This window comes from Penicillium robsamsonii (assembly GCF_028829455.1).
Source record: "Penicillium robsamsonii strain IBT 29466 chromosome Unknown utg000001l_segment0_segment0, whole genome shotgun sequence".
Taxonomy (NCBI): Eukaryota; Fungi; Ascomycota; class Eurotiomycetes; order Eurotiales; family Aspergillaceae; genus Penicillium; species Penicillium robsamsonii.
The window spans coordinates 4,276,558-4,304,478 of record NW_026643219.1 but is presented as its reverse complement, the minus strand read 5'-3'; the positions used below and the strand labels follow the sequence as shown (position 1 = coordinate 4,304,478).

The 27,921-nt window shown below is 46.6% G+C and overlaps 9 protein-coding genes across 9 annotated transcripts; 4 read left to right on the top strand and 5 right to left on the bottom strand.

The window, feature by feature from the left end:
• Positions 1 to 4,605: 4,605 nt before the first annotated feature.
• On the top strand, positions 4,606 to 5,730 carry N7447_001690 (uncharacterized protein; the record flags this gene model as incomplete). Its single annotated transcript, XM_057225966.1, has 2 exons — positions 4,606 to 4,905; positions 4,959 to 5,730. The coding sequence occupies exons 1-2, from the start codon at positions 4,883 to 4,885 to the stop codon at positions 5,728 to 5,730; spliced, it is 795 nt and encodes a 264-aa protein (XP_057089982.1). The 5' UTR covers positions 4,606 to 4,882.
• Positions 5,731 to 7,405: 1,675 nt separating this feature from the next.
• On the bottom strand, positions 7,406 to 8,137 carry N7447_001689 (uncharacterized protein; the record flags this gene model as incomplete). Its single annotated transcript, XM_057225965.1, has 3 exons — positions 7,406 to 7,678; positions 7,970 to 8,077; positions 8,129 to 8,137. 3 exons carry the CDS (start codon positions 8,135 to 8,137, stop codon positions 7,406 to 7,408), a joined length of 390 nt encoding a protein of 129 aa, XP_057089981.1.
• A 2,955-nt stretch (positions 8,138 to 11,092) lies between these two features.
• N7447_001688 (uncharacterized protein) lies at positions 11,093 to 11,445 on the top strand (the record flags this gene model as incomplete). The annotated part of the gene is made up of 2 exons (XM_057225964.1): positions 11,093 to 11,183; positions 11,224 to 11,445. The coding sequence occupies exons 1-2, from the start codon at positions 11,154 to 11,156 to the stop codon at positions 11,443 to 11,445; spliced, it is 252 nt and encodes an 83-aa protein (XP_057089980.1). The 5' UTR covers positions 11,093 to 11,153.
• A 351-nt stretch (positions 11,446 to 11,796) lies between these two features.
• Positions 11,797 to 12,360, top strand: N7447_001687 (pre-rRNA-processing TSR2 family protein; the record flags this gene model as incomplete). The annotated part of the gene is made up of 1 exon (XM_057225963.1): positions 11,797 to 12,360. The coding sequence occupies one exon, from the start codon at positions 11,797 to 11,799 to the stop codon at positions 12,358 to 12,360; it is 564 nt and encodes a 187-aa protein (XP_057089979.1).
• Positions 12,361 to 12,767: 407 nt separating this feature from the next.
• N7447_001686 (translation termination factor GTPase eRF3) lies at positions 12,768 to 14,976 on the bottom strand (the record flags this gene model as incomplete). Its single annotated transcript, XM_057225962.1, has 2 exons — positions 12,768 to 12,830; positions 12,883 to 14,976. The coding sequence occupies 2 exons, from the start codon at positions 14,974 to 14,976 to the stop codon at positions 12,768 to 12,770; spliced, it is 2,157 nt and encodes a 718-aa protein (XP_057089978.1).
• A 429-nt stretch (positions 14,977 to 15,405) lies between these two features.
• N7447_001685 (RanGTP-binding protein) lies at positions 15,406 to 17,561 on the top strand (the record flags this gene model as incomplete). The annotated part of the gene is made up of 5 exons (XM_057225961.1): positions 15,406 to 15,426; positions 15,478 to 15,509; positions 15,566 to 15,623; positions 15,676 to 15,776; positions 15,827 to 17,561. 5 exons carry the CDS (start codon positions 15,406 to 15,408, stop codon positions 17,559 to 17,561), a joined length of 1,947 nt encoding a protein of 648 aa, XP_057089977.1.
• A 510-nt stretch (positions 17,562 to 18,071) lies between these two features.
• N7447_001684 (BSD domain-containing protein) lies at positions 18,072 to 19,323 on the bottom strand (the record flags this gene model as incomplete). The annotated part of the gene is made up of 2 exons (XM_057225960.1): positions 18,072 to 18,355; positions 18,417 to 19,323. 2 exons carry the CDS (start codon positions 19,321 to 19,323, stop codon positions 18,072 to 18,074), a joined length of 1,191 nt encoding a protein of 396 aa, XP_057089976.1.
• Positions 19,324 to 19,532: 209 nt separating this feature from the next.
• Positions 19,533 to 21,521, bottom strand: N7447_001683 (uncharacterized protein; the record flags this gene model as incomplete). The annotated part of the gene is made up of 1 exon (XM_057225959.1): positions 19,533 to 21,521. The coding sequence occupies one exon, from the start codon at positions 21,519 to 21,521 to the stop codon at positions 19,533 to 19,535; it is 1,989 nt and encodes a 662-aa protein (XP_057089975.1).
• Positions 21,522 to 22,076: 555 nt separating this feature from the next.
• On the bottom strand, positions 22,077 to 25,071 carry N7447_001682 (uncharacterized protein; the record flags this gene model as incomplete). The annotated part of the gene is made up of 4 exons (XM_057225958.1): positions 22,077 to 23,788; positions 23,838 to 24,195; positions 24,249 to 24,452; positions 24,505 to 25,071. The coding sequence occupies 4 exons, from the start codon at positions 25,069 to 25,071 to the stop codon at positions 22,077 to 22,079; spliced, it is 2,841 nt and encodes a 946-aa protein (XP_057089974.1).
• Between the last annotated feature and the right edge of the window lie 2,850 nt (positions 25,072 to 27,921).

Below are 27,921 nucleotides of genomic sequence, written 5' to 3'. Positions count from 1 at the left end.
TCGCGGGGCGACACAGGATGGCAACATCCTGGAACATGTCAACCAGGCTGGATTTCAGAGCAGGGGAAGCAGGTTAGCTCGAAGAATATCCAGGGGTAATCATTGCCGTCTTCTTGACGAATCTCAATAATCTCCTAGGTGCTATAATCCACCTTCTCCAGTTCCCATATGATATCGTCCGAGATCTTGGCCCTGTTCTGTAGAAGAAGAGGCACCATCTGATCCTCCATTTTACTCTGTGCTGCCGCTATGAGAATTTCTTTTGTGATGGTGGTTTATCTTCATGTTTCTCGAGAATTAGACTCATCAACTTGAGTCCTTCTGGAATTCGGAAGACGTTTTTGAGAACTCCCTCGTTGATCGATATTTTTGTCTCCTTCTTGAAAAAGAAGGAGATGCGCCATCATTATGGTTCTAATGAATGCAGCACTATGGAGAGAAGTTCAATACTTGCCTCCCTGAACAGTGGCGTCTGCGCCTTTTTCATGAAGTAATCGAACAATATCTTGGTGTCCTTAGGCTATGGCGGCGCGAAGAATAACTGCGGCCCTATCAACAATCAGAGTAGACTAATCACATCAGAATTACACACAGATCATAAGCAGGCCTACATGATTCAATACCATTGTGTGTATGTTAGATTGTAGCAGCCTGATACGCAATCAAGATCAGAGACATATTTTTAGATATATGTGAGGAAGATGTATTGCACACACAGGAACTGGTTAGGCTGATATGTCCAACTTCCAACGAAGTCTTCATCCAATATCCGATATAGTGCAAGTTGAGGTGACAACGGAAAGGCCATGACTGTGCGTGGGTTTCCCGGGCAGAACCGTGGCGTTCCCGTGTAGGGCAAGTACCTGTCTAGCAACATGGGATTGAACTCTAGAAGCTTTTCGACAGATCGGTAATGAGTCCGTTTTCTAGGCTACGCGGATAACTATTCTATTGTGCATTTATATAAGACACGGGTGGTTCTAAAGTAGATTTTAGGTTTGATGTAAAAGCAATATTCCGCACTACGACCTAAGTGACATACTAATGCTTCCCTATGCCTTTGGCTTGGATTTAAATACCGTGCTAAGGGTTCGAGCTTAACCTTTCCTCGTTATTCGATTATTTTTGAATCCACTAAGGACGCGCGCATAAATGCACTAAGGTCACAAAAAAAGGTGATATAGATCAATACAACAGATACCCTGGTCATTGGAACCCTAGCTGATAGTCGTCTCAGATTCAATTCGAGTCTGTACTCGTTGACATGGGTTACAATAGGCTTGTGCTATTAAAGCATTAGTGATTAGCATTCAACAAATCATTAACCTGAATAGAACAACGTACCAACTTGTATCTTCTGCCAACGAAACTTATCAAAACACCGTTCGTATTCTTTAAGTTCCTGCAATGCCTGTTCTGTAATACCTAATACCTCATCTGGACAACCATCACCAATGCCATGCGGGAGATTCGGTTGAGGCATTTTATCCCCAGGGTTCGATATCCAGCGGCCGAAATCGGTTACTTTTAGTAAAAGGAGCAAGTAGCAGCAGGCAGGTAATAACGTACATAAGGTATTTTTTGGATAATAGGGCTCCGAAACGCTTCGCGTCCTGTTAGTCGCTGAAGAGGGACGTGTTTCAGAGCAAAATGCGAGGCTAGGTGATTCTTGATCGCATATTAAATAAAGGCTTAATGATTCCAGTTTCAGCATGATCAGAGTATGTGATCTGATTCAATAAGTAGCAGCCCCCATTATATTTATATATAAGGTCGAAAAAGAAATACGTAATATACTAGAAGATACCAATATAGCTACGAAGTAATTAAGAGGCACTATTGGCCGGAAGAAGCGGCCACTAGTAATGATTGTTCAGTGGGGAAAAAGACTCCGCTGTTTTAGGTCATTTTCAAGCCACTTGCCTATAACTGTAACGTTACGCTACATTGAAATTTTTCTCTCTGATAAAACATTATACCTTGCGTCATGCATTTTATAGGTACTAACTTGTTTTTTAGAAGAAAAAAAAACCAGATATATATTCCGGTAAACGCGACAACACCGGAACGGGCGAGAGGGGGTGTCGGGTGTATGTGGGTAGATGCACGGAAATCAAACGATTGGCTGGCCGATAAACATGTGAGGCGACGGATCCGCAGGTCGATGCAGCATACCAAGGACAAAATTGCCTCATCTCAAGCGTAATGGAGGAGCTGAGGGAGACGAGGCTAGACGAGTAAAAGCAGCGCAGATTGCGCTCGAGGGGTTGTAGACACTTGTCGAGTCGCGCCAAGGACAATGAGTGTGGTGGGGGTCAGTAATCCGGATCAGTAGCAAAATTGCCGCACTAGACATAGAAGAATAGAAAGGTGGGAAAACGGTTGTAGATTCGTAGGGCCGAGTAGCTGTATTACCTAGAGTCTGAAAATCTCACGCTGCTGTTTTGGTTTATGTAGCCAATAATTACTTTGCTTTAAATTAATAGATCATATTATCAAATGCTAAGTCTCTTTACAGACTACTCTTCTGGCTGAGAAACAGCAGGAGATTACCTCAGGCCTATCCTTATATCGGATAACAATATCTAGCTTTTTGATAAGACTAGGACTAGACTTCAACCACAGACGAGTCGTTCCCACCAGAAAGGTGCTGCCCACGTCATTATGCTCTTCGTATCTCTGCTCTAATAGAAGAGTAACAATATTATCGCGCTTCCTCGCGATCGCCTCATTAGGCAGGCTTGTCCAAGCTTTATCAAGCAGGATGGAGGCTGCTCTGTCTAATGCCTTAGCGATCGGTAGCATTTCTTCTGTTCTGGAACATATTAGCGACTGCTATAAGAAGAGTAACAGAAGTGTAGATAGCACCTAGCTCCTTCACGTGGGCCGTACGGAAATTATTACGGAGGAACTGTACCCCCAGAATTGACCCTAATTCTCTAGTTAAGCGCCTAGCTTATATGCCCGGCGATCAGCACGGGAAGATGCGGTCAATTCCCAACATGTGATCTTGAAACGGATTCTGTACGATTCAACCTTCTCTGGAATACTTATTGTATGCACCCTAGTCATAATCAGTACCAAAAGCAGAAGGAGATAAGCTTGGTGATTAATTGAATGGACGACAAGGAGCAGATTGATTAGTTTGGTGATCAAAAGCAGGTTGATCGGTCGATTGGTAAAGACTGCTAAAAGAGCGCTTCAAACTACATTGCCGCTAGATACAGGAAGCCTTCTAAGCTCTGTTGAAACTCCGAAAGCTCCGAAGCATTGCTGGAAGTTGTGGATAACTGGTCTCTGGGAGTGCAGAATTCAGCCTTGTTCAAATAAAACCATATATTCACCGTACTCTAGGCGGCGTGGCATGGTGGTTTATTCTCGTTTTAGTCATGTCCCGGGGAGTGGAGGTATAGCCTGCAGAAGAGGGTAGGGGTGCGTTGAGAATGATGTGTCGTGTGTCGTGTGTGTTGATCGGAGCTAGCCTGACTCGGAGAAGTCCTGGAACAGCGCGGTAGCTCTTTAAGAGTGTGGAAATGATCTGCTATAGACAGGATGGTACACCACGCACGCATATTCAGTCGGCTCCTGTGCGCATGACGGGCTTCATTTGTTGCTGAAGTGCGGGTTAATTGGTTGTTTCAGAAACAAGAGTACTGCTATTTAGACCATCGCGTTAGCATGTCACTTGCTCGCCATAGGAATAATGAGTTAAAAGAGAATTGCATGTCGGTTTGTCCTAGCTTCTCTCAAAAGGCATGGATCTTGGAGAGGTACTGGTCACCAGCACTGCTCAGAACTGCAAACCCATCGCTAATGCACCACCCCCGAGAGGGCGGTGCCCAAGGAGGTGATTGCATCTCCTTGGGATGCCTGTGGGTGCATCACTCACTATGTTTTTTTCGTCCCTATTAGGCTTAAGAACGAGTAATATGCGGTAAGATAACTCCCGAGAGCTTTCGTAAGATTATGGCCCGTCTTAGACACATCGAGGTGTACCTCCTCGGGATAATCAGCATATTCGAGGAAAAAGAGTTTCGACCATTCTAGCATTAAGACTAGATCGAACATATCCCTTAGCATACCCACAGGAAACTGTCCAGAATCAGTATCGAATCTCTACTAAAACACATGTGTACCTACAGGAGTATAAAGTTATTTCAGATTATCATAACGGACATAAAGGACAGACGCCCGTCCATCGAATTCATAAACGGTGGGATCGAATATGACTTCTATGTTTATTTTATAATAGTCTAAGAATTGCTAACTGAAATTGGTCCGACTGTAAGTTCGTTGTGCGTTGGCATGCTTGCTTTTCTTTTCGGAATAGGGTATGAGTTACCCGCATCAAACACGTACCAGCGTTTCCCGTTATTTTAAACTACCTTCTCACAATTTTCCACTCTACCTGGGTGTAATAACAAAACTAAATTCGTGAAAATAATTGGCATCCTCTCCATCTAAAGATGATATATATATAGTATGTCAGCATTAACAATACTAATTTGGAACTTAGTTTTAGTGAGTGATAATCAAGCATTAATCATGATGTCAATTTATGGCCATGAAGCATTCACTATGACATCGATTATGAAAACGTCAACTCCATATTATCAAGGAAATTTCAACGTTCTAACATCATTCTCTTCGTTATGGCCCATCCATTTGCTTCTACTGAAGGTGTTCTACCAGTCCCAATTTGTCTTTTATGCGGGGCGAAGATCCATATGACGGACAATTTGGGAATACCCAGTTCAGGCATCGAAGGAGCCTCGAGACTTGACAAAAAGCATTGGAAAAAACTCTGGAAGCCCGGTCCGGAACATTTTATGATATCAGCACACGAGGTAGAAACTGCCTATATCGATAGGTTCCCTCTGCTATGGTCATGCTTATATCGAGCTCGTAAGCCTCTAATAAGTGAATTCTCATTCAATCATTTCCGGTCTTCTAATTAGCTCAGTTATCAAGGATTCCGATACTAAGTACCACTTGACTGGTATCAATTCGATGGAAGATTGGCAATGGCCTTACTATGCTGTCAATGACCCTGCAAAAGCAAGAATAACTGGGAAGAAAAACCCCGACTACCATACACAGATGTTTACCCAATTCTATGCTGCAGATATTAAGAGACAACCTAAAACATTGAAAGACAAGACAATCGGATTTGTGATCCATGCCCACTGTTGGGCCCTGTTCGATCGAGTCGAAGGCCTAAGATTTAATAATACCAACCTCGCTAAACTTGTCCGAATTTGTCGAAGATACTGGCGGGAAAGCAAACGGTGGGGGATGTCCGGGGATGTACCGAATGTCTCTCAGAGTCCACTTATCGTGCCCGCAATTCTACAAGCCATGGCATCCGCCGAGGCCGATTACTATCACCCAACCTCTAGTCTCGGCATTCTTCCATTAGAGCTTAGGGTTTTAATCTCCGAATTCGTCTGCCCTATCACAGATTATACCATGAGTGATGTTCAAAATTTGAGAAATATGCTCTTAGGGTTTGGATGGAAGTTACCTAAGTGGTTCTGGCGAGTGCGGGTAGACGAACGTTTGTTTTTTGAGTTGGGGAAATATAGCGAGAACCCGTCAGTGGATTGGAAAGTACGGCTTGAATTTATGAGTCTTACTGCAGATCGAACTAGGCTCGGTTCTAGTGGTCTAGCAAACCGTGAGCGGATTCTTGGGATTATGCTTGCTCTTAGGGATGCCTACACAAAGTGATACATAGGTTAGTGAGGGGAGAGGAGTCCTATTAGGCACATGTTACTGGATGTCTTATCATGTAATTAGCCTTTGCTTTGCTATTAATATGCGTATCGCTCCAAACTGAAGATTAAGCACGTTCCAAATATTCAAATCGAGCTTCCTGGCTTCCCGTTTTGCATGCTTTGCTCCGTCAATTTCTCCTAGATCTGGCATGTGCAGTAGATCGACCCTTATACCTAGAGTACGCTGTCCAATAGCGTTCTCTTCTTCACTAGGTACTTTATCTATGTGATATTGCGAGTATTGTGCAGCTTCTAGCCATTCGATGGATAACAGTATACATGTAATCCATGTAAATTCTTCTGTTTATCTTTTGTCTCGCCATTTACACATACCCAGGCACCTAGGTAGGTATTATATATGTTTTACCGTAGGGCTTTTTGTACAAAGCAAAAAGAAGGTGATACCTACTGTAGTGGGAGAAACACGCATAGATCTGATTAGATGCCTTGGGCATCTAATCTCCCAGATAGTCTCATAGGCCTCACTCACCACAGGCACATTGCAATATCATCTTATCATCTACCGTCATTTCGCTATTCCTGTTCATCATGGCTCCCACTGTACTATTCTAGGCCATTTACACTGCCCACCATACTCAGGTACAGGACATCACTCTTTTCTGCCGTCCTGTCTGTTATGTCAGACCGCCAGCGCGCTCTTCCTACTTCACTACATAGGGGTCACTAAGTCTTTACCCATTGCCGTTTTCCCACCAAAAATGACCACGTTTGAACCCTGTATTTTGTGTAACCTATAGGTTAATAATATTTTATTCAGCTTTACTTAAAAATATAACTACTAAATCAACAAAAAACTTCTTTCCGAATAGTCTATCATATATAGTTGTTAAATAGTTACAGATTGAAATGTTGGAGTTAGTTGGAATGTCAATTATATAGTTATAGGCGCCAATACTAAACTCGCGATTTTGAACTTTTGCTTAGGGTTGAAAATTAACAAATCTCTATTAGTAATTCCTACTAAGATATTTTGTACATGTAGATTGATATTTTCCTAATTTTAATTTATATGAAAATAACTAAAAAATACATTAACGTAGTTCACATGCGAGTGGATCACACAAGCGAATGGATCACCGCAGAACACCATAGTTAAGGCGATAAATTACAATACTATATCCCAACAACAGATGCTTAGATAAATTCTGGAATTCGAGGGTATATTTAAGATACTTAGTATAGCACTTTGACAAAGTTTAGAGGAAATTTATAATAAAATATGAAAAATATATATGTTTACAGCTGAGATAGCTTAATTACAACGTAATTTATGGTATCGCCATTATTAAGCCTTTCAATTCACTTCAAAACTCTGCAGGCTATATAAGATGGTTATCGATCCATGGAAAAAAAAATTAATTCAGATTCAAGTTGTGGTTGTCAAAATATATAGATATCAAAAAAAGCCTTAACTATGGTGTTCTGCGGTGATCCATTCGCTTGTGTGATCCACTCGCTTGTGAAATACGTTACTGTATAAATTTAAGAAGATGGATAAAGTTAGTTTGGTGGGGAAATGGCAAATGGGTAAAGACTTATTGTCGGATTTATGCAGGTAGAGAAGGGTTGAGAATAAACCCAACGGGGCAAAGATTTCATGAGCTGCATCAATGATTATCGCGAATGTGGTCTAAAATAAGTTGGACCTGCTCGTAATTTTCCTCCAGGTGCCACAAATTCCCCTTTTTCAATCTCCGTGGATTCGGACTCCAATTGAGAACCGATTCGTTCACATCATCGTACTTGTAAACCCTCATATATTTTCCTACCGCAACAATCCCGTAAACAGGGCTACGGTCTGAAGGACGGCGTCTGCCATGGGTCGACGACAAGTACTGACAGAGCTGATCTACTCCTTCCGCCCACACAGAGGCGTGTGTCTCGTACCCAGCTCTCTTGCACTGTACTATCAAGAACTTGTCTGCAGTAGAGGAATTTTCTTGATAGTGGAAGGTAGTGGAACCTACGTAGTGGGGTCCGGCAAGAGAGGAGGGAGAGAGTTGTTTTAGTCAAGAGGAGCGAGCTCCCAAACTATCTATCTAGCAAGGGTTGATGCCTGAGGCACCAAGGCTCCGACCACCACAACAGAAGGTATGCAAGTCGGAGTATCCCTTCTCTCCGGACTGTGCGGTATGTTTATCCTGCGGGCGTGTTATGTAGCCTTCGGACACAGGGAATTGGAAGCTCAAAATAGCGTTCCATACACCATAGAGGATTGACTCTGGGTCGTTTCGTTCAATTCGATCAAGCTCCTGCGCTATGGCATGGATGGAGCGATACTTAGACCAGTTAGTGGGTTTCATATAATAAAGTTGACGGTGTATACTCACTGAAGACATGATGATAGCTTCGCTGGAGAAGGAAGAGAAAGTATTTTGATCTGAAGTGGTAGATATTCTGCAATATTACACGCTAAGACATCTTTTGCCTTTTTATTGCTAGCTTACAATCTAGTATTGTTCTTGAAAGCATTATTCTCGAAAAACATTTCAAGGTTATTGTTGAAAAGCATCATTGTTGAAAGTATTATTCACGAAAAGCGTTATTCACGAAAAGCATCATTTTTGAACAGGCAACTTTTTGAATTGTTAGGATTGATAAAATCGGGAAATGTAACGTCGTGTAATTTCCTATTGAGAGAGACGAGGAGGGAAGAAAGAGAGTGAGAGGGAGAGATCTGCCTATGTAACACTACGGGTCTGACCCCCACGAGCATCGCTCTCGACATGAATATATCAACAGACAAGACATTCATCACTACTGTGCGCGAAGGCAGATGCCTAGTTGCATAATAGTATCAATGGCATATCATTCACCATTGTCCCCGGATTTGGAAATCCTATTGTCCAATCTCGAGATTCAATGTAGACATTTTCATTGCCCCAACAGAAAGCAGAGGGGTGTTGGAGCCATTGCCCTGCGACTCTCTTTCTGCCATTCCTCCTGGTCTCTCTTTTCCGTGGTTTGCAGCAGATCAATACACTTGTTGGAAGTCAGGTGATCTGCTACTTCCGAATTCTAGCTCTCTCCGATCTCTCCTTCTTCCTCATTTTCTCCCTGTTCCACAGATATCATCAAACAGAGACACCACTTTTATTTTTGAGATGCTTCCAGAAAGTTGGTTAGTGAGGTCGATAGCTGGATAGAGGGATGAGCTCAGACATTGGTGAGTCTTCACTCCAGTGCTCGACAGCATACCTTTCGTTGCTCTGTTGGTGAATAGAACTGTCATATCTCGAACTCGGACCCGGAAATTAATTCGAGTTTCTGCGGACCTTCGTTGATGATCTTCTTTCATTGGAAGGAAGGCGTATGCAGGTCCAAAAAGTAGGACCCTGAAGAGATTACCGACACCCCGGCTCATTGCAAGGATATCGAGAAAGCCAATGCGAGATACTTGTATTGTTCCTTCTGTGAAAGAAAGTAAAGCCGCTTGCTCTGATCTTGTGGTCGCCTTTTTTTGAAGTGGTCGACTACCTCGCCGTTGATCTTTATTTCTTTTAAGGACAAGATTGTGTGGAAAGAAGAGTGCATAGTACTGAGGTGTAAGGCGGAACTAAATAGAGCCGCCACGCTAAGAGAAAGAGAGGTAAGAAGCGCTATAGATCCGATTGCACTAGTGTTGGACTTGTTAGGTGTGTTTTCCGTTGTCTGATAAGACGTCTAAGAAGAAAAGCTTGATACGACCGTGATTCCTATGATGATCAAACCATTAGAGACAATTCGGTTATGTGCACTGTTTGCAGATTCTCTTGCCGCAATTCTTTTATTCTCTTAGGCAGCGGAAATTGTTCTGAGTGCTATAGCAATGTCTCTTAATATTTCCTCTTCGTCTTTTCTATCCTTAACCTTTTCTAAGGGTAATAGAGATAGAGAATCTTTATTAAGCTATAGCTCGCGTGCTCTATGTTAGATAGCCGCGCGAATAGTGAGGGGGACGTATTTAGCGCTAGCTTTGTCTATACCCCTAAAGTCTAGACTTATACAAGGTATTCCTTAACCAAGCTTCTAGGTGTCAATGATACCAAAATTGGCTCTCTCGAGTAGACTCTAGGAGGCACTAGCAGCTGCGTTAGACAGAAAGCTTAAGTAGATATACCACATAAATAGGAAGTGAACTAGGTAAGAGACGGCGTAGATAAGAGTTACAGCTAATCGCGGATAGCTATCGATAGTCTTTTCGTTTGTGAAAAACCTATTATATATCAGCGTCCTAATAAGCATTAGGAGCATTAGCCAGAGGGACGACCATTCCCATCTTAGCAACTAAATAACACTCCTAGTCAATAGGGAACCGCTAGTAAGCTATATGGTAGGACGCTCTTCTAGACCTTCTAGTATAGCGGCGCATTCTAAAGTACCTTTTGCAACACGGCTGTGGTAATTGTCGCTAAGCATCTTTCCTAGGTAGAACAGTTTAACCTAATAAGACGTTAGCAATATTGCGACATTTTTTGGTTATATATAGCGTTCGATAACCTATTGTAAAGAACTAGAACTATCTAGACTAGGCACTTCTAAGCTGCTGCTAGGCCATCCTCTAGTCAGAAGCTCACTTAGATTGGTTTCAATAGGCTAAGAAGGATACATTGACGCTGTCGACATTAATAATGCTCGTCGTATCAACAGATCGTAAATCAATACAGTCAATGTTACCGATATAATCGCCAAAAGTGTTTGGATCAATTTGATTACCAGGGGTTAGCTCATGATCTCAATTTCAGCTAAGCTAGCTACGCTGTCTCGAGTATAACTAGGCACTAGGCCAGTTAGCCACGCCATGATATGCCCCACGAGGAAGATAGCCAAAATTATGATCGTGGTCCTCATGACAGTAACTTTTCTGCGTTCACTAGTGGTAGGAAGCAGTGGGCCATGACTAGTTTCTTCGCCTCTGGTGAAATATCTCATCTTTATTATTTCCTGTGTTGATTGAGCCGCACTGCCTTGCGCCTAATTCGGGCTATGTTGTAGAACGAAAGCCGGGGATTGGATACGTGTGGAGGTTGATAATGATAGCCACAGTCTATGGCACATGCTTCAATTATTTGACCAGAGGCCATACCGCCTCATCATGCGACCACAATTACCTCTCATGTTGCCTCGTATACGTATCTGGCTGTGGAAGGTCCGAGCTGAATATAAGTACTACCAAGCTAGTCCGGTAAGGCTCTGACTCAACATTTGCGCAGAAGACAATCGATTCGCTGACAGGGCGCGAGCAAGATGATGACTTTGCTGCGCAGTTTCAAGGGCTTTGTGACTGGAGGAGAAGTTTACCTAGCCTTGAACAGGTGGTGGCGGAGCTCGGTGATCCGAATCAATAGGGAAATTGACTCTCGCGAGAATGTGCAGATGCGTGGAAAGAAGGACGAACCCTGGGGAGTAAAGCAAAGGGCAACAACATGTAGTTGCCCACCTTTAGTTCATAATACCACACATTATTATTCATATCATCAACATCCGATATGGTGTAGTGGCTAACATCGCCGTCTCTCACACGGCAGCCGGGGGTTCGATTCCCCCTATCGGAGTTTCTTTTTTGGTGTTATATCCTTACTTACTTTGGATATTGAGAAGGTTATGGATATCCAAATTTTTATTCAAGCTTGCGTGTTGGGGAGTTACCTGGCGAAACAAGAATTAACGATTTTTTAAGGTTAGCCTACTGTAGCCAGGACAGTGCCAGCCAAGAGTCTTGATCACCTGACCTTATCATATCTAATCGGATCTTTTTTTAAAAAAGAAAAACTTCAAAGGTACATAACATAATATTAAAAAAACCCCCCAACTGCACTACCGTATACCAATCGCGGAGAGGCTCAAAATAAGACAAATTAACAGCTCCCATCATTACTACCCAAACCAAACCTGCCCACTCCATCAGCAAGTGCCATTATCTCCACCGAGACCGCGGGGTACCAATCGTCGCAAAAAAAAAAAAAAAAATCGCAAACCCACCTCAAATCCAACAACCATATAAAACATAACCTCCGAAATGGCGACAACTTCCACGCCCCAGCCGGCCATAGATGCCGCCTCTCACCTCGACCTAGCCATCACCCTCGCAATCAACAGTTGGCCGGCCCTCTCACTAGCCGTGCAGTCAAACTGGGGTGGCCCCAACTCAAGCGAGAAGCGGGACTGGCTTTGTGGCGCAATCTCCGAGATGCTCACTGATCGACCCGAGACCGACGCCGAGGATCTGGAGGAAGTACTTATCCAAGTGATGAACGACGAGTTTGACGTCGCGGTTGACGACGAGAGCGCCGCGGACGTTGCGGACATGATCATGGAGCTGAAGACGCAGACGGATCGCGGCGAGTTCGGCACTGTCCAGCAGATGTTGGAGAACTTCCAGAAAAAGAGCCAAAATCGGTCTGCTGCGGGTCAGTTCCAGAGGGTTGAGGCTGGGGATGAGGATCAGGAGACGGATGATGAGAGTGAGGAAGGCGATGTTGAGATGGGTGATGCGCCTAACTTGGTGCGGGCTCCCAGGGAGCGGGCTGAGCCTGAGATTGATGATGATGGGTTTACGAAGGTTGTTGGAAAGAGGAGGTAGATGTGGGCTTTTTGCTGAATATTTTGGTTTTATTTTCGTGCACCCCTCGGATAGATATCATTTTCTAGTTACATAGATGCATTTATGACCAATAATTGATCATTCATAAGATCTGGCTTGCGTGTGCTACCCCCTATGTGGCTGAAGATAACCCAAGAATCCGTATACGGTTCAACCGCTGTGGATTCATAGATGGAGCAAAATCTATGGAAGAAATAGCGTGGAAAAAGAAATATTCATCATCGTCAGTTGTGGACTGTTTGTGGTATCATTACGCGACCTCTGCCCACCCGTACCTCCCTGTTCAGGGTTTTTCGCAAGCACATCGCTGACGCCACTTTTCTTTTGTGATTCGTTGTACTTTTGAAAAATATGAACATTCAGGTATTCTTGGTGGCAAAAGCGCTTTACTGGGCCTCGGTCTCGGAAGTGATGAGCTTGGTAATCATACCAATAGCAATGGTTTGACCCTATAATCGATATGTTAGCGGATATATAATATTAGGAAGAGTGTGAAAAGACATACCTGGTCACGCAGGGTGAAACGACCCAATTGGTTGTATTCGTCGTAGGTCTCGACACAAACCGCACCAGCGGTGCTGGTAACCTCGAGACGAGCGATAATGGTCTGGCCTTTGCTAGCGAACTGGGGGGGCGCTTGCTCTTGCGGCCAGTGCCGGGCTCGAGCTTGTGAAGAAGAGAGGCGAAAGTAACCTCCTCGACAGCGGAGTGAACGTGCAGGACACAGTTGAAGCCAGCCGTCAGAATGCTCTTCAGATCCAAAATACGGATCTTAGCCTCGAAAGCAGAAACACAGTGAACGGGACGCTTAGGTGAGCAGAGCACGAAACCAGGGAAGAAATCTTCTTCTTCGATACCACGGAGACGCAGGCGAATCTGGTCACCAACCTTAGCGGTCGAAATCTCCTCTTCTGTTTCACCGTACATGGCAGAGATTTGAACCTCCTCGCGGTTAGGCATCATGAGATAAGTACCACTCTTCTTAATGATACCGGACTCAATGCGGCCTTCTGCCATGGTACCCATGTCACGGTACTTGGCGCTGATCGGCATCATGAACGGCGCGTTGACCTTACGCTCGGGGAGCTGGAACGCAGTCAAGTATTCGAGCAGTGACGGACCGTCGTACCAATCGCACACGTCTTTGGGAATTCGGTCCTTGATGCCGATGGTGCGCTGGGCAGAGATAGGCATGCAGAAGATGTCCGACTTCTTGTAGCCCAGGGCTTCCAGGAACTTGGTGACCTTGATGGTGCATTCATCGAATCGGGCCTTGCTCCATTCGACAGTCGGGTCGTCCATTTTGTTAACAGCAAGAATCAACTTGCTAACTCCAGTATTGCGCGCAAGGAGTGCGTGCTCACGGGTCTGGCCACCTTTCTCGAATCCAGTCTCGTACTCACCCTTACGAGCAGAGATAACCAAACAACCGAGATCGGCCTGAGAAGCACCACCAATCATGTGAGGAACATATGACTTGTGACCAGGGGCATCCAAGATGGAGAATTGACGCTCGATATCACCCTCTGGGTGCGGGATGGTGACCTTGAAGAAGGCACGGCCAACTTCGACTGTCTTACCCTTCGAACGTTCCTCCTGGGTCAGATCGAGAGCCCACGAGAGGTACCAGGTCTCTCGGCCGGCTTCCTTGGCCTCCTTCTTGTATTTGTCCAGTGTACGCTCATCAACCATGCCAGTGGCATGCAGGAGGGAACCTCCCAGAGTGGACTTGCCAGCGTCGACGTGACCGATGAAGACAACGTTGACGTGCTCTCTCCGCTCACCGTAAATTTCCTTTAGGGTTGCGTCATCAACATCAGCCAGCTGTGACTTTGCGACGGCACTGGCTTCGCGGGCTTGCTTGGCTGTCTCGCCGCGGGCTGGGCTCGAACGTCCAGGGCTAGAGCGACCAGAAGATGGCGTGGGAGAAGCCTTGCCAGCGGCAGCGGCCTTGTCTGACTTGTCAAGGGACTTGGTGGCCGCCACCTTTGAGCCTGCCTCAGCAGCAGCGGGGCCCTTGGTATCACCATTGGCTTCCTTGGGGGTGGCGTCAGCAGGCTTGGCTGCCGGAGTAGGAGTGCCGATCGAAAGGACCTTGGTCTTGGGGGCAGCGCTGGAGGAGGTCGCGCCGATAGACAGAACCTTGGTCTTGGGCAGGGCGGTGGTCGACGCGGGCTTGGGAGCGGACTGAGCCGGTGCTGCAGCCTGGGGTTGTGCTGCTACAGGCGCATTCTGGCGAGGCTGCTGGTTATAACCACCATATTGCTGCTGTCTCTGTCCATTGTTGTACTGGTTGAAGCCACCGGGTTGCTGCGCATAGGCATTGTACTGGCCATAGGCTTGCTGCGGCTGCTGTTGCTGGTAACCACCATAGGCCTGTTGTTGGCCGTACTGAGGGTATCCCTGCTGGGGATAGCCAGCATACTGTTGGTACTGCTGTCCGGGGACGAAGGCAGAGGCTCCAGGTGTGAAAGAGGCGGCTCCAGGCGTGAAAGAGGGTGCTTGGGCCTGAGGGCGAGATTGTGCGTTCAGGTTAACGCCCTCAGCCTGTCGGGAAAGATCATCCTCCCAGGATTCAGGGGTTTGGTTTGACATCGTGAAATAAGATTCAAGGTTGAATCAAGGACACGAAAATACTAACCGGACAAAAACAGGTTGGGTCAATAAGAGGGGCCCCAGGGCCTTTTGATTTTGCACAGGTGAATGACTAAGACCCCGCGATATTTTCTTTTCACGTGATACTCTATTGAACGGTTTTTCTTTGTGAGAAGGTGAATGAATACTTGCTAGGAAACCGTTCTGGTTTATGTTTTATGACTTGTTCAATTATCTGATCTCACTACTTCGTCTTTTTTCAAAAGCACAACCTTGTCGGAGAGTTGGGCTCATCTTCTTTGACCTTTCTCTTATCGATAAGCACCCCCCCCCCCATTGTCTCCAAGTGCTAAGGGGCCTCTTATATCGCTTGCCAATACAATCTACACTACAAATTTTAAAGGCCATTGGCCTTTAAGTTAAACCAAGATGGATGCTTTTCTAACTGGGGTTGGTCGCATATATTACTTGTAATGGGACCAGTAGCTAATTTTCATACAGCTCACCCGGCAGGCCATGAATTATGCCATTCGGTATGAATGATGATGACTGAGAAATGACACCTCCAATACTAAAGTATGTCATGCAGGTCGGGAATTGCGATAACTGCCAGCTACGCAATGCGTCAGTCATCGCGCTTGCTTAGAGTAAGTATCATCCTTGCAATTGCGGGAAGAAGTCAGCGCTGATCAGTTCCAGAATGTCAAAAGCGAGGACCGAGATGAGCTAGTCTCCTTGCAACAACGCCTGGAAAGCAAGATACAAGTTATCGCCCCATCAATCGACATGATTGAGTTGATGTGAGTCACCCGACACTGGGTTATTGCCAGAAAGCTCATAATTTACCCAGTGCTGCTCGAGGCAATACGTCATTGGAATCTGCAGTCGCCCTCACAAAGTCTCTGAGATGGGACATTCAAGCCCTAGGGCAGCGGCTGGCAAGGGCGGCATCATCTGAAGAATTAAGACGCAAAGGAGCCAGATCGGCCAAAGATCAGACAAACAGCGAGAAAGAAATCAAGCTTATTATCAAAGATATCAAGAAGCTGTTGGCTCGAATTGAGGATACAGTGCCACTGATGAACCTGGCCATCACCACCTCTGGAGCCAAGTTATCTACCAACTTGCCCGCAACGGTGTCGCCATCTCGACTCCTCCAAGCAAGCACGTTTCTCACGGCAGGGGATACACAATATTCAATGACCCCATCTCAGGCAGTCCAAGTAGGACCGACTTTTACCTTATCGATGTATATGCTATTTGCCAGCCACTTGCGACCTCACGATGAAGAATCCGTCCGCGAGGCCACGTGGAAGGAAGTCATGCACAAGGCACGTTTGAAGCTGCGTCGTGTTCCAATAGACGCATTGCAGTCTCCAGACCAACACCCAAGAACGGAACTTCCAGGACCAGCCGGGTCCGATGAATACACCTATCAAGTCCTGATCATCGAAGACCTAGATGATGGCCGAGTCCACACATTCGACGAGAATGATCCGCAGCCCCAAACCTATGAAGGTGTTTCCACGGCAGGAATCCGGGAGATTCTTCCTATTCATCAAATTTCAAAAATCTTCTACGCAGACACCGGAAGGATCCTCAACATCAGCACAGAGGGCGAAACAAACAACCCAGTCCTGCTATTGAAACGGGACATAAATGCTCTCCCACCACGGCGCATGATGGAACGTGACGAGGTGGAGGAGGACTTCCCTCAAACAGAATCCGACAAGGAGCCAGAGGACGAGGAGCAAGCTCAACTCGATGCACAGCTGAACGGAGGCGGCAGTCCAGAGACTACCATCTTTAATCATCTGCATGAAGACTCCATTCCCGAAGAATGGCGTCTACCTCCCGGACTAGACCCAGAATGGATCGCATTTGAAGTCTACAACGAAGATGAAGCCTCCGATGCCGAGTCGGAAGCTGAAAATCCCGAGTCATCCACAGATGAACCCTCAATCGACCCAAATATGATGGCCAAGCTGTCGCTTAATGAAAAGGGGCATCCATCCCACTCCCCATCTCCTTTAAACCAGTCATTTCCATCCGCCGCTGCCACAACAACGGTCTCCAACCCACACTTTGAGAACATCCGCACATCCCTCTCCCTCCTCGAAACCCTCCTCCGCCTAACATCCCTCCAGCAATTCCAGCAACAATCCCACCTCTCCATCAGCGACGAGCTCCTCAACTTCTTCCTGGAAGAATCATCCACCACCGGCGCTGGCGGCGACGAACAGCATCGCCAGCGGCTCCGCTCCGAGGCCCGTCGTCGCGTTGGATGGGACCCCTACAACGAAAGCCCCGTCAAACACCGCGGCGAGGATTACCAGTACGGCTGGGAGCCCGGTAGTGGCCCCCACCAATATGGCGGCGATACTTACTCGCCTAGTGGGCGGGCGCAGGGATTCCATATTCGTTCTAGGGAGAGTACACCCGAGACCCCGGTGCGGAAAGGCTCGCCGAACGTCCGTCCAAGTGGTCTGCGTGGTATGAGGCCTGCGTATGCTGAGTCACCGCTTTCGAAAAAGATGGGTAGGTCTCCGAATGATGGAGATCTAGAGTCTGGCACGACAGACTGATTGGAAAATGAATGAACTATCATACCTTGTACATGTATTATGATCATGATATGAGCTAACGAATGCATTACAAGATTGATTTTTCCCCTACCCTTCGAACGAATCTTCTCCTAGATGTTACATTGTTCCGGCGAATGCCAAGCGGCCGTCGAATGTCGGCAAATAGTCTACCTAGGAGCTTAGATAGTCAAAACCATGTGTTGAGATACTATGTAGATAGAAGGAATGACGTGCGTATTCAGCCGCATAGACAGATAACATCGCTCACTGGAAGCAAGTTGCAGAAAACAGAGCTGGGAATAAAATGAGAGAGAAAAGCCCGAGACGCCAAAGATAAAAGACCCAACATTCCTAAACTCCAACCAAAGCAAAATCCTCAGCAGGCAATTGGCCGTGTTTAAGCTGGCATAGTAGCAAGATCACGCTCTCGGGGGTATATGGTATAGACAGGTGCCCTCGGAACTAACTTCGATTCTTTTGCTGATGCGTCCTTGAAAAGAGATAGGTGAGTTACTCCCAATCTTCGTCGCTCTCGTCCGCCTTCGCAGCGGTAGGACTCTTCTCCTTGGGACTGCCAGGTGTGCGGCTAGCAGCGCCACTCACAACATCGTAGCTGGATTCGCTGTCGGCTTGAGAATGCTGGTCGTGTGACCGGCGAGGCTCGGCTTTCAGGGTTTCTTTGGTGGGAGCGAGAGTCTGGGCCTCAGAGGGGACCTGCGGAGTAGAGGGGGACTGGGACTCAGAGTCGGAGTCATCGTCCCAGCCGACTTCTTCTTCGTCTTCGGCAGTGGCACCTATAGAGTAGAAGTGGTTAAAACTGAAACAAAAATCACCGGAAAGTTGGAGTCTATATACCCTTCAAAAGTTCCTTGCGCTTCTTCTCCTCGGTCTCCACGACGAGACGCAAGAAGTAGTAGCGAGTCCAGAATTCCACGTATTCCACCTGTTCCGGTACGAGCTTCTCCATGGCCGAACGGAGCTCGGGGTATTTCTCCAGATCGGCGGCGATCTCATCCGTCTTCCTTTCGACATTGAACTCCTTTTTAAACGCAGGCCACTCGTCACTGGCCGGATCTTTGCTGAAACTTTCCAGGTTCGAATGAATGACGTGCAGCTGTGCCTCGAACCGTGTAGCATGAATGACCCGCTTTCCCTCGGCATCCTTGCTCTCGAAAAGAAGCTTGCCGGACTCATCGGCATCGGGAGGCAAAATGCTAACAGCCTCACGCAGCTTATGGCTGATGTTCATTCCGAACCGTAGGATCGCTTCATCAGCTGCTTCCTCTGCCTTTTCAATCTCCTTCAGCCGCCGAGCGGCTTCCGCCTTCAATCGGGCAATAAAGCTTTCTCCACTGGCGCCAGCGCCTTCAGCCTTGTCGCCAGTTTCTCCTTCTGTAGCAGCCTTGGGTGTGGCCGTTTCATCACTTTGTTCCTCGGCACTGCCCGTCACACCAGCTGTGCTGAGAGACAGCCCCTTTGTCCGGTCGGCGAGTGTTTCCTTAAGATCTGAAAATCCTTTCACAGCTTCCTCGCTGGCAGCTGCATACTCCTGGCGAGCACCCTCGTAGTAGGTCTCTCCTTGTTTGCGTACATTGTCCCATAGTCCTCCAATTCGGGAGCCCCACGGACTGTTGGAGAAGGCGCGGAAGGTCTCTTGTAGCTCATCGTTGAGATTGGGGTTGGGCTCCTGGGGTTTAGAGTCAGAGGCTCCCTCTTTATTGGAGTATGCCTCCTCTAGAATGTGATCGTATGCGATATCCATGATTGGGAAGTTGTAAGAAGGAAAAGAGGGTCAAAGGCTTGCAAGAAGGTTGCAGGATCTCCGCGTTCGCCCATGGCCCGACCGCCCCGCTTGCGACGATCTTCAAAACCACCTCAACATTGGTTAAAGATTCTGCACGCAGTAATCACATTGAATATTTTAGCCTTTCATAATTCATAATCTATTAAATAATAACCTCGAAAACACCATCATCCTTCAGGTAAGCTATAAGGCTCTCCCACACTATCCTGACTCCCCATCCAAAAGTTCGGGAGCGGAATGCTCTCCATGACGCTCGATGTAAGAAGCTGGCTCCGAGAGAGGACTCGGCCCTGCAACTGAGGATCTCGGTCCACCGCCTGCGAAGACTCAACTTGGACCACTGAGCCAGGGGCACGTGATCGTTGGAACGAAGTATCGCCCGACAAGATTCCACGTTCTCGTTCCTGGATGGGCGACGACTCGGGAACCTTTTCAGTAGATTCTTTGTCGCTTTCGTGACTTTGTGATTGTGTCTGCGAGGATAGTCCCGGTGCCTGTTTTTGAAGAGAATGCCTCCATGGCTCCAGATTTGTGTACTGGGTACTGCCTCCGTGAGGGAAAAGCTCGGACATCTTCTGCGTATTCAGCGTTGGGATCGGCTCGTGCGGGAATTGTGTAGCTGCATGCATTCTTTGATAGCAGATTGAGGCATCAGACATTGGACCTTCAGGTGGAGGTGCATCATCCAATCCAGGGCTCGATTGCGCAGCTGGTAGAGGAAGGACTTGGGAATCATCCTTGGGTGACTCTGGGGTGTGTTGGGTCGCCTGTGAGCCATCCTGTGGACCATTCCCCCGGTGTGTTTTCTTTGGAGAAGGTGTCACGGAACGTCTATCGGGGCTGTCCTCAAAGTCTCCGTATTCTGAGTCCGCATCCGTTTCGTAGACGACTGTCCTCTCCCTCTTGGTGGATTCATTTCTCGAATTCCCATTTGCTTCTGTGGGGGATTCTTGGTCAGTCGACTCCATCGGAGGTGCAGATGAAGGGAATTGCTCGGTAAGAGTTGGATCAGGATGGATCAAAGTGTTATAGATGCCTGGAGAACCGAATGCTGTTGGCCGTGGTAAAGATTTGCCTCCATGGTCTTGTGAATCCTCAGTCACTCGCCGAACCTCCGAGTTTTCTTCTTTGATAGATTGCATGGGATTATTGATTGGGTTTGACAGGTTCTGTTTTGAAGGAGAGCGAGTAGCGCTGCGAAATTGAGATGAGGTTATAATAGCGAGACCAGGGCTTTCGGGCGTCTGTGAAGAAGGTATCTCGCGCGTCCGAAGCTTTCGTGGTGTAACAGGAGCTGTGGATCCCGGTTGGCCCACAGCTGCACTTCTAGAATTTGATTCTTGTGTTTCTTTTTGTTGAGATATAGGTTCCCCGGTTGAAAGGTCCAGCTCTTCTTCAAAGACTCTGTGCTTTCGTTTGGCGGGGGTCTGACGTTTCGTAGACTTTGATTGATTCAATTCGGGCGTATGGTCGACCTGTTCATCTTTTATGCCCTTCTTCTGCGGTGTCGGCTGGATATATCCCATGTTCACGTCGTCGTCATCATCATCATCATCGATGGTAATATAACGTCGTACAAAGTCCATCTGAGTTAATGTCTTGTCCCGTTTCCCCACTGACTTTTCCAGGGATTTTCGCCCGCCCCTAGGACGAACACTCGCCCTTGGTGTTTCGCTCTTTCGTGGTCCATGGCTTCGGTATGCCTCTCGATTGACGATTGCAGAGCTTCTCCGCTTCTGCGGGCGTTCATCCGAATCACGTTCTCGTTCGCTCATCTTGAATTTTGAGATATGAGCTGACCTGACTGGCGGAGCAGGGATATAGTCTGAATCTTTGTCGGACCCATCATCTACAGCTGGCCGCTCAGTTATGTCTTGAGTATCGCTGCGATATTTGTGCTCGTCAATGTAGCCAAGCTGATCATCATTCGCAGGTGTGGGTTGGGTCACAAAGTCAATCTGGGTGAGAGTAGACTGTACTCGTGACAACGATGTTCGCTTACGAGTGCTCGCCGATGTCGATGACTGTGGTGATCGGCTCCGTGCGGTGACGGTTTTCGTGACAGTTGAAGGACCCCGTGTACTAGGTGTTCTCGGAGTGAGGAACTGATTCCGAGGAGTCTTTGGCAGGTTCCTGGATTCATGCAATTCTTTCATCGCAACAGCAATGGTTCAATGCTTAAACATGAGACTGGGGCCTAAAGGTAAAAGAGATGACGTTAGGGGATTGATGCCTGAGGCGGTTCGCGTCGACGCGTCGCTAATATCGACTTAGTACGTGCGTTATAGTTTCGCTCCATGCAATTCACCCCGTACCTAGACAATGGAATCCAGTAATGACACAAACAAAAAGCATAATGCATTTGTTCCATTTCGGACTATTGAATGCTAGCTGGGGATATACAAAAAATTAAGGAGCAAAAAAAATGAAATCTCAGGTTTGGTTTTTAGGAATAGCCGAACGCGGGGGTCGAACCCGCAGCCTTAAGATTAAGAGTCTTACGCTCTACCGATTGAGCTAGCCCGGCTGGGCTGTTGAAAGAACTCGGGGTATAGTGCTACACAAGCCAGATACAAGCGAGCTAACTACAGAACACGACTATGAAGCTGTTAATGAAAGCAAAGTCTTAGGTCGCTTTATTCTTTGTATTGAAATAAATATTTCATGTTCAACGTATATAGGTAACAAACAACAGATCTGATTGTCAAAAGCTAGCCCTCATCAGACATCAACCATTCGGGTATTGCATCCTCGTCTTCAGGGTCCTCAGAAAGCAAAGAGCCCTTCTCGATCTCGCTATCAGTATCATAATTGGGCACTGGTGACGGTGGCCGGGAGACAGTGACCACACTTGCAGATTTGGAGCCACCATTTGCGGATGAATATACTGAGATAGGAACTTTGTCAGATGATCCTGCGAGGGCTTGGGGTGCAGATGTCGAGTTTGGGCCGTGGTTTGGGACAACCACCAGCGAATAGCGAGGCGTTTTCGATGCTCTGTTTCTGGCAATACTCTCAGGGATCGATGTCGGATTTATGGCCAAGCGCGTAGGCTTTGGAGGTTCCACCGGGTCCGGAGCTGGATCATGATCATCGGGAAGGGATGCCCATCCAAGAGTGTAATCCTCCTCTTCCGGTGGCGGTTCCATTTCCCTTTCGGTGTAGTCTTCGGGTAAGTGCTGATCATGTACCATTTTGCCCTTTCCCGGAGCTTTCGGATGCAGACTATTAGCTGGTTGGTCTGGTTCAGGAAAGAAACCACCACCAGCATCTTCAACATCCATTTCGTCTTCAGTGTCTTCAGGCTGTTGTTCATCGTCATCGCTAGCATATTCTTTGACTCGTTCTGCGATCCTAAGCTTCATCAAAAAGAGCCGCCAGAACCGCAGAGCCTCCGCAGTTCTTGCTTCCAGTGCAGCATGCCGCCTCTCATCTTCGAGACCCCTCAAAACCTCCTCAAGCGCCTCCTGATACTCGACAGCAATAACAATTCCCCCGAGTACGGCTGTGCCACGGCGGCCTCTGAAGTCAAATCCAGTGACTGCGTCGGCATAGTCAATGCCAAGGATTCGAGCAGCTCGAACTGCCTCGGGCCGCTTGATGTGAACTCCGCCAGACGGAACCATACTGGGCACATAGACATCAAGATTCCCATATGTGTTCTTCGGAATTCTTCCCCCAACCACCGGTGGTGGGATGTAGATGTCTGTCTGAAACTCAGCGTATAGTGTAATCTCTTGGGGCTCGTCTTCATCTTCATCATCACTGAAGCCTCCGCCCTTGTTCCGACTTGCAGCAACACGCTTGAGAGGCTGTTCGCCAACTCTAACGTCCCGCCCAAGGCGATACCATTTGTCGGAGCTTCGCACAATATACACGTCAGATCGACGATAAACGGGTTCTGATATCTCACTCCGTGCTGTGCTTTTTCCCAACCCCACGTGCCCAATGATTCGTTTGGGATGGATCACTTCATTGCGACGAATGTGTCGCTCAAGCGCATAGACGGGATGGTCCTTGAAGTCCTGTATATTGCGTGGCATGGGCTCGGCTGCTGATTTGGATGTTAATTCACTAATCTCTGCCTCATCCCGGTCCTCAAAGAAGGGTTTTTCATAGGCCTTTAGCGCCTTGTCCCACCACTCCTCGCCATTACGTGTGACTTCCACGCGGAGTTTCCTAGTCTTTGCATTAAATGCTTTTACATAGCGACGAGTGACGTCTCTTGCAGAGGCGTCATCTTCAAACGCAACCACATAGTTCATCAAGTTTAACGAATCGCTCGCGGGCGGTTCAAATTTCGAAGGTTTAGCAAGAGATTTTGTTACGATGGGGTCAATTGGAACCCATTTCTGTGCAGCTTGGTTGAAGGCTTCCACCCAAAATACCGGAAATGATGAGTTTCGCGATGTCGGAATCGGACCTGTGGATGTTAGTTAGGTGTAGGCTAGCAATCGCTAGAAGTCACATGCCTGAAAGAAATTTTGGCTGAGGAGGACGGGAGGGAGTGAATTTGGGTTGTCCAATCCGTCGAGGCCTTAATGCTGCAGATAACTTTTCGCTCTTGCTGCGTTCATCCGTTGAGGATCCAGGATCATCTGAGGATATCACGATGTATTGATGCTTCGGTTTAGACGGCGTCATGTCTTTCACAGTACCAGAAAATGGCAACGGTTGCAATGAGCATACAAGTCTCGCCTCTACGGCTACAGACCGCAATAGGGCACAAAATAGCTGGGCCCCGAAGTCCCGGGATCCTTCCATTGTCTTCGCTTGAGTTCGAAAATCCCCTTTGGATAGAAAGACTTCAGCATTCGACATGATTGACTTCTATATATTCGTGTCAGTAAATAAATGTTGATAAAAAATATTGTGAAGAATACCATTTTCTGCTTCAACTGCCATTCATCTTCCGCCCAGTGAGCCCGTTTCATTCCTGGTTTGGTGATTCGAAATCTGCGTGCGAAGGCATCTCCAGCCTGGTTGAGACCGTCCATGAACGTGGTGGATCTGCTATAATTTGGTTTGCCCTCATCTGGATGAAGAAGAGCGACTACCTTTCTAGGCAGTGTCTTCTTTAAGAACTCCTATGTTTCTGTTAGGCCCCCAATTGATATGCCAAGGCAAGCCAACGCTCACCTGTAATTCCTCGTCATTGCACCACATGTTGCGCAATTGAACGTGGCCAAGAAGGCAAAGAACGTGACATTTGTGCACATCCAATCTGGCTTTTCTCTCAGCTCCATTTAATGGCTTCCTTCTTTGGGCTGCTCTTTTCTTCTTCTCAGGTTCTTGCTCTAGTGTGATCTGGAGCACATCGTCGTCGCCTTGAGACGCGAGATGTCTATTCAACGAAGACTGGGGTGGTTGCTGTAATTCAATATCTTCCCAAACGACGTCTGATTCTTCTGATGTCGATGAATCGTAAACTGTTTGCACTAGTTGTGTGCTATGCTTGTCTGCTTCGGCGTCCCGGTGTGTTTGTTCCGAGGTAACTAACCCCACAGGGATAGCTTTCATATCCCTGGCCTTGCGCCTTTTTATTGGTCTGTCTGAGGCAAATTGCCTAGGGTCTCTGGCTTCAGCCTCCTCCAATAGTTCTTGATAGACATCTGGAGCATGATCATCTGTCTGCCTCTGGCGTTTAAATTGACCGTCGGGGGTCGCTCTACTCCTTGTGGAACGAGCTGGTGTTTGGCGCACCATTGCAATCCAAATTATTGAAATGTAGAATCACGCGGCGAATTTCTGGGTTTTTTATCTGATGAGGCTCTACGCGTCGCGCGTCAGCACTCAAAGTGGTGTTTTAGTACCCTGCCCTCCTCGGAGATTCAATGAGATAAAACATCAAGAAAACAAAGCTCAAAATATTCACTATTGCTTCGAAGTGATATTTGCAGAATAGATATATGTCCTCGCCGAAGCTTTGCTGATGCATTGCACTTCGAGTCCTTCAAGATCACAAGGTGCGTCATGACGGACTTTTAATTATCCGTGCCGATATCAATATAACCAGATTAGGAAGTAAGCTATTTGCATCTTGTCTTCATCAACCAATTTAAATAAATATTTATTCGTTGATATCATTATTATTCTAGTTACTGGGTTAAACGTGTACATGTTTATGGTTTATGGAACTTTCACCAAGTTATGTGTTGGACAACCAAAACTCGCGAGAACACCATTATATATATCCACTTTAGCATTCCCTTAAGGTCCTTCTTGACCGCGAATCCAATAAAACTCAACTTTCATGGGCGAGACAACACCAACTCTACCATATGCCAAGCCAAACAGAATCCCGTGTCCAAAGAAGATAATGAATTTTCTGGGACATGGGCTGAAAACATGTACCTAGTTGACAGCGAGTCCCAATCGACCAATCATCATAGAAGACATAATAGAACGACAACGCGACTGTACGAGTTGTCTGATAATACGTCGTCTTCAAAAAAGGGTTGCACCTGAGCAGATGAAATAGATTTGGGAATTAGGGATACCAAGCAAAGCGATATGCATATATGTTGTACAAATAATGTTCATGATACGTATGTACTCTGTACGGAGTATTGCAATCTACTATCATGTGTCCAACGAGAATCCCAGCCGCTCTTTGTTTCTCTGTCGTGGATTTGTATGGATTTTCTAGGACGGACATATTCCCGCCAATAGAACTCACACTGGTGGATATAACCTGCCGATTGATCGTTTAGGCTGTCTTGGAGAGCTACTACAGGCCCTTCTAGAGCACAACCTACAACGCAAGGAATTTTCTGAATGAGGCCAGGCCGTAATAGAAAGTCAGCACTGACAATAGCTTGAACATTTTGACACCAATTCCGCATTAGTAGTAGGTGGTGGCGGTGTTGATGGGAAGATTTTCCTCTTTTTATACCGACTGTAGACGTGCATGATCTACGTTTCGCTTGCATCTGACAGTTGTGTGGTGCACACACCTTTTATCTAATCCTGAGCCGTGCCGATTGGGCATCTGGCCTTCACGCAGGGCCAGTTAAATTGAGATTCTAGCAAATGATTTGCAGTTCTAATTCCAAATACTTTTTAACTTTCATTAAGCGATAGGTCCTTTTAAAAATTTCGTCCTCGCTCCATTATACAAAGGCGAGAACTTGTTGGGTTTTTTGCCGAGACCGTGAATTGAACTGTGTGGATCTCTTTAGCCGATCATTCCTGTGAATAAATCCACCCCGCACCAACCGTGCACAACAGGATTAAGGGTGGAATTATTAGGCGTTGGCTAGTTCTAAAGGGTAGGAAGTTTCTTTTCCCTTCTTTTCCTGCCGTTAATTTCGTATTTGTATTGTCGTGCATCCTTAGTGCAACCCACAAGCCGCTGAAAAAGGTTGCCCCATGAGGTGGTAACTCTTGCGGATAGACAGGTCTTCCTCATCCGCAACCAATAAAATATAGTGTTATCATCTGAGGGGAATAAATATCTGTGAAAATACTAGAGCGGTCTACCCTTTGGGCAGCAGGCAACTGTTTTATATGCAAGACGCGTAGTATCAAGTAGGTGTAGCGAAAGCCCCAAGACGGATGGGTTGAATATGCATGTTGTCAAGGATAACAGGCCGTATGTCTTGACTCCAAGCTACCAATAGACTTTCACTATTTTCGGAGTAGATGATGAGTTGTCAAGAATGGAGTCAGGCACATACTTTCAGATGCATGTAGTTGAAATCCTACCGAGTGCGGGAGCAATGTGCAGCCCAGGGTGATTTACGCTGCATACATTTGCTTAGCACGCCTGTCACTTACTCTTTCCTCCAGATTCCAATACAGGTTCGCTGGCTGAAGTTTCCGATACACAACCCTACCCACTAGTTACTAGATACATACGCGGTCTCTCCTTTTGAACTTGGATCCAATAGGCCATTATCTGATTATCACAACCTTGGTATCATGTGTAGCATGCGTCTTGGCTTGGGCGTATATCGGAGTTGTTCAGTTGTGAACATCCAATAGACCCTGTAAATTCCCATCCTATCTCCCCACATGAGAGAAACCCTGGTACTCTTTACAGGTTCCGCATACGGTGGGTAATTTTAGATGTCAGCGACTAAAGCAAGGATCTCAAAAGAGATAAACCGCCAAGAGGTGTCTCCACTACCGAGCTGCTCCGCTGCGGAGTGACGGACGATTTAGCAGTTCATGGGTTGTGATTCGGTAAATACCAAAACACGCATTTACTGTTGTACTTATGTAGCAATTAGAGACAGTAGAGTTTAACAAAAAATAATAATAATAATAAATTAAAAATTGGTGTCGACTTAGCAAATTAACGGGGGGAAAATGCAACTGAAAAGCCCTTAGAGAAGGCATGTAGTTCGAAAATTGGCTCTGGGGCCGACGTTACCGACACGTTGGAACCCGACCAACTTTCCTAGCCGCCGGGTCCGGGTGAATTTCAAGGTTGTTTTTTTGACTTAAAATTGTTCCAATAAATTTCCGGGATGTTCCCTTTGGAAACCCGGCTCCATGGCATCGAGGCCATTATTTTTGGGACAGCTACAGGGATGCTGTGCTTGGGATTCT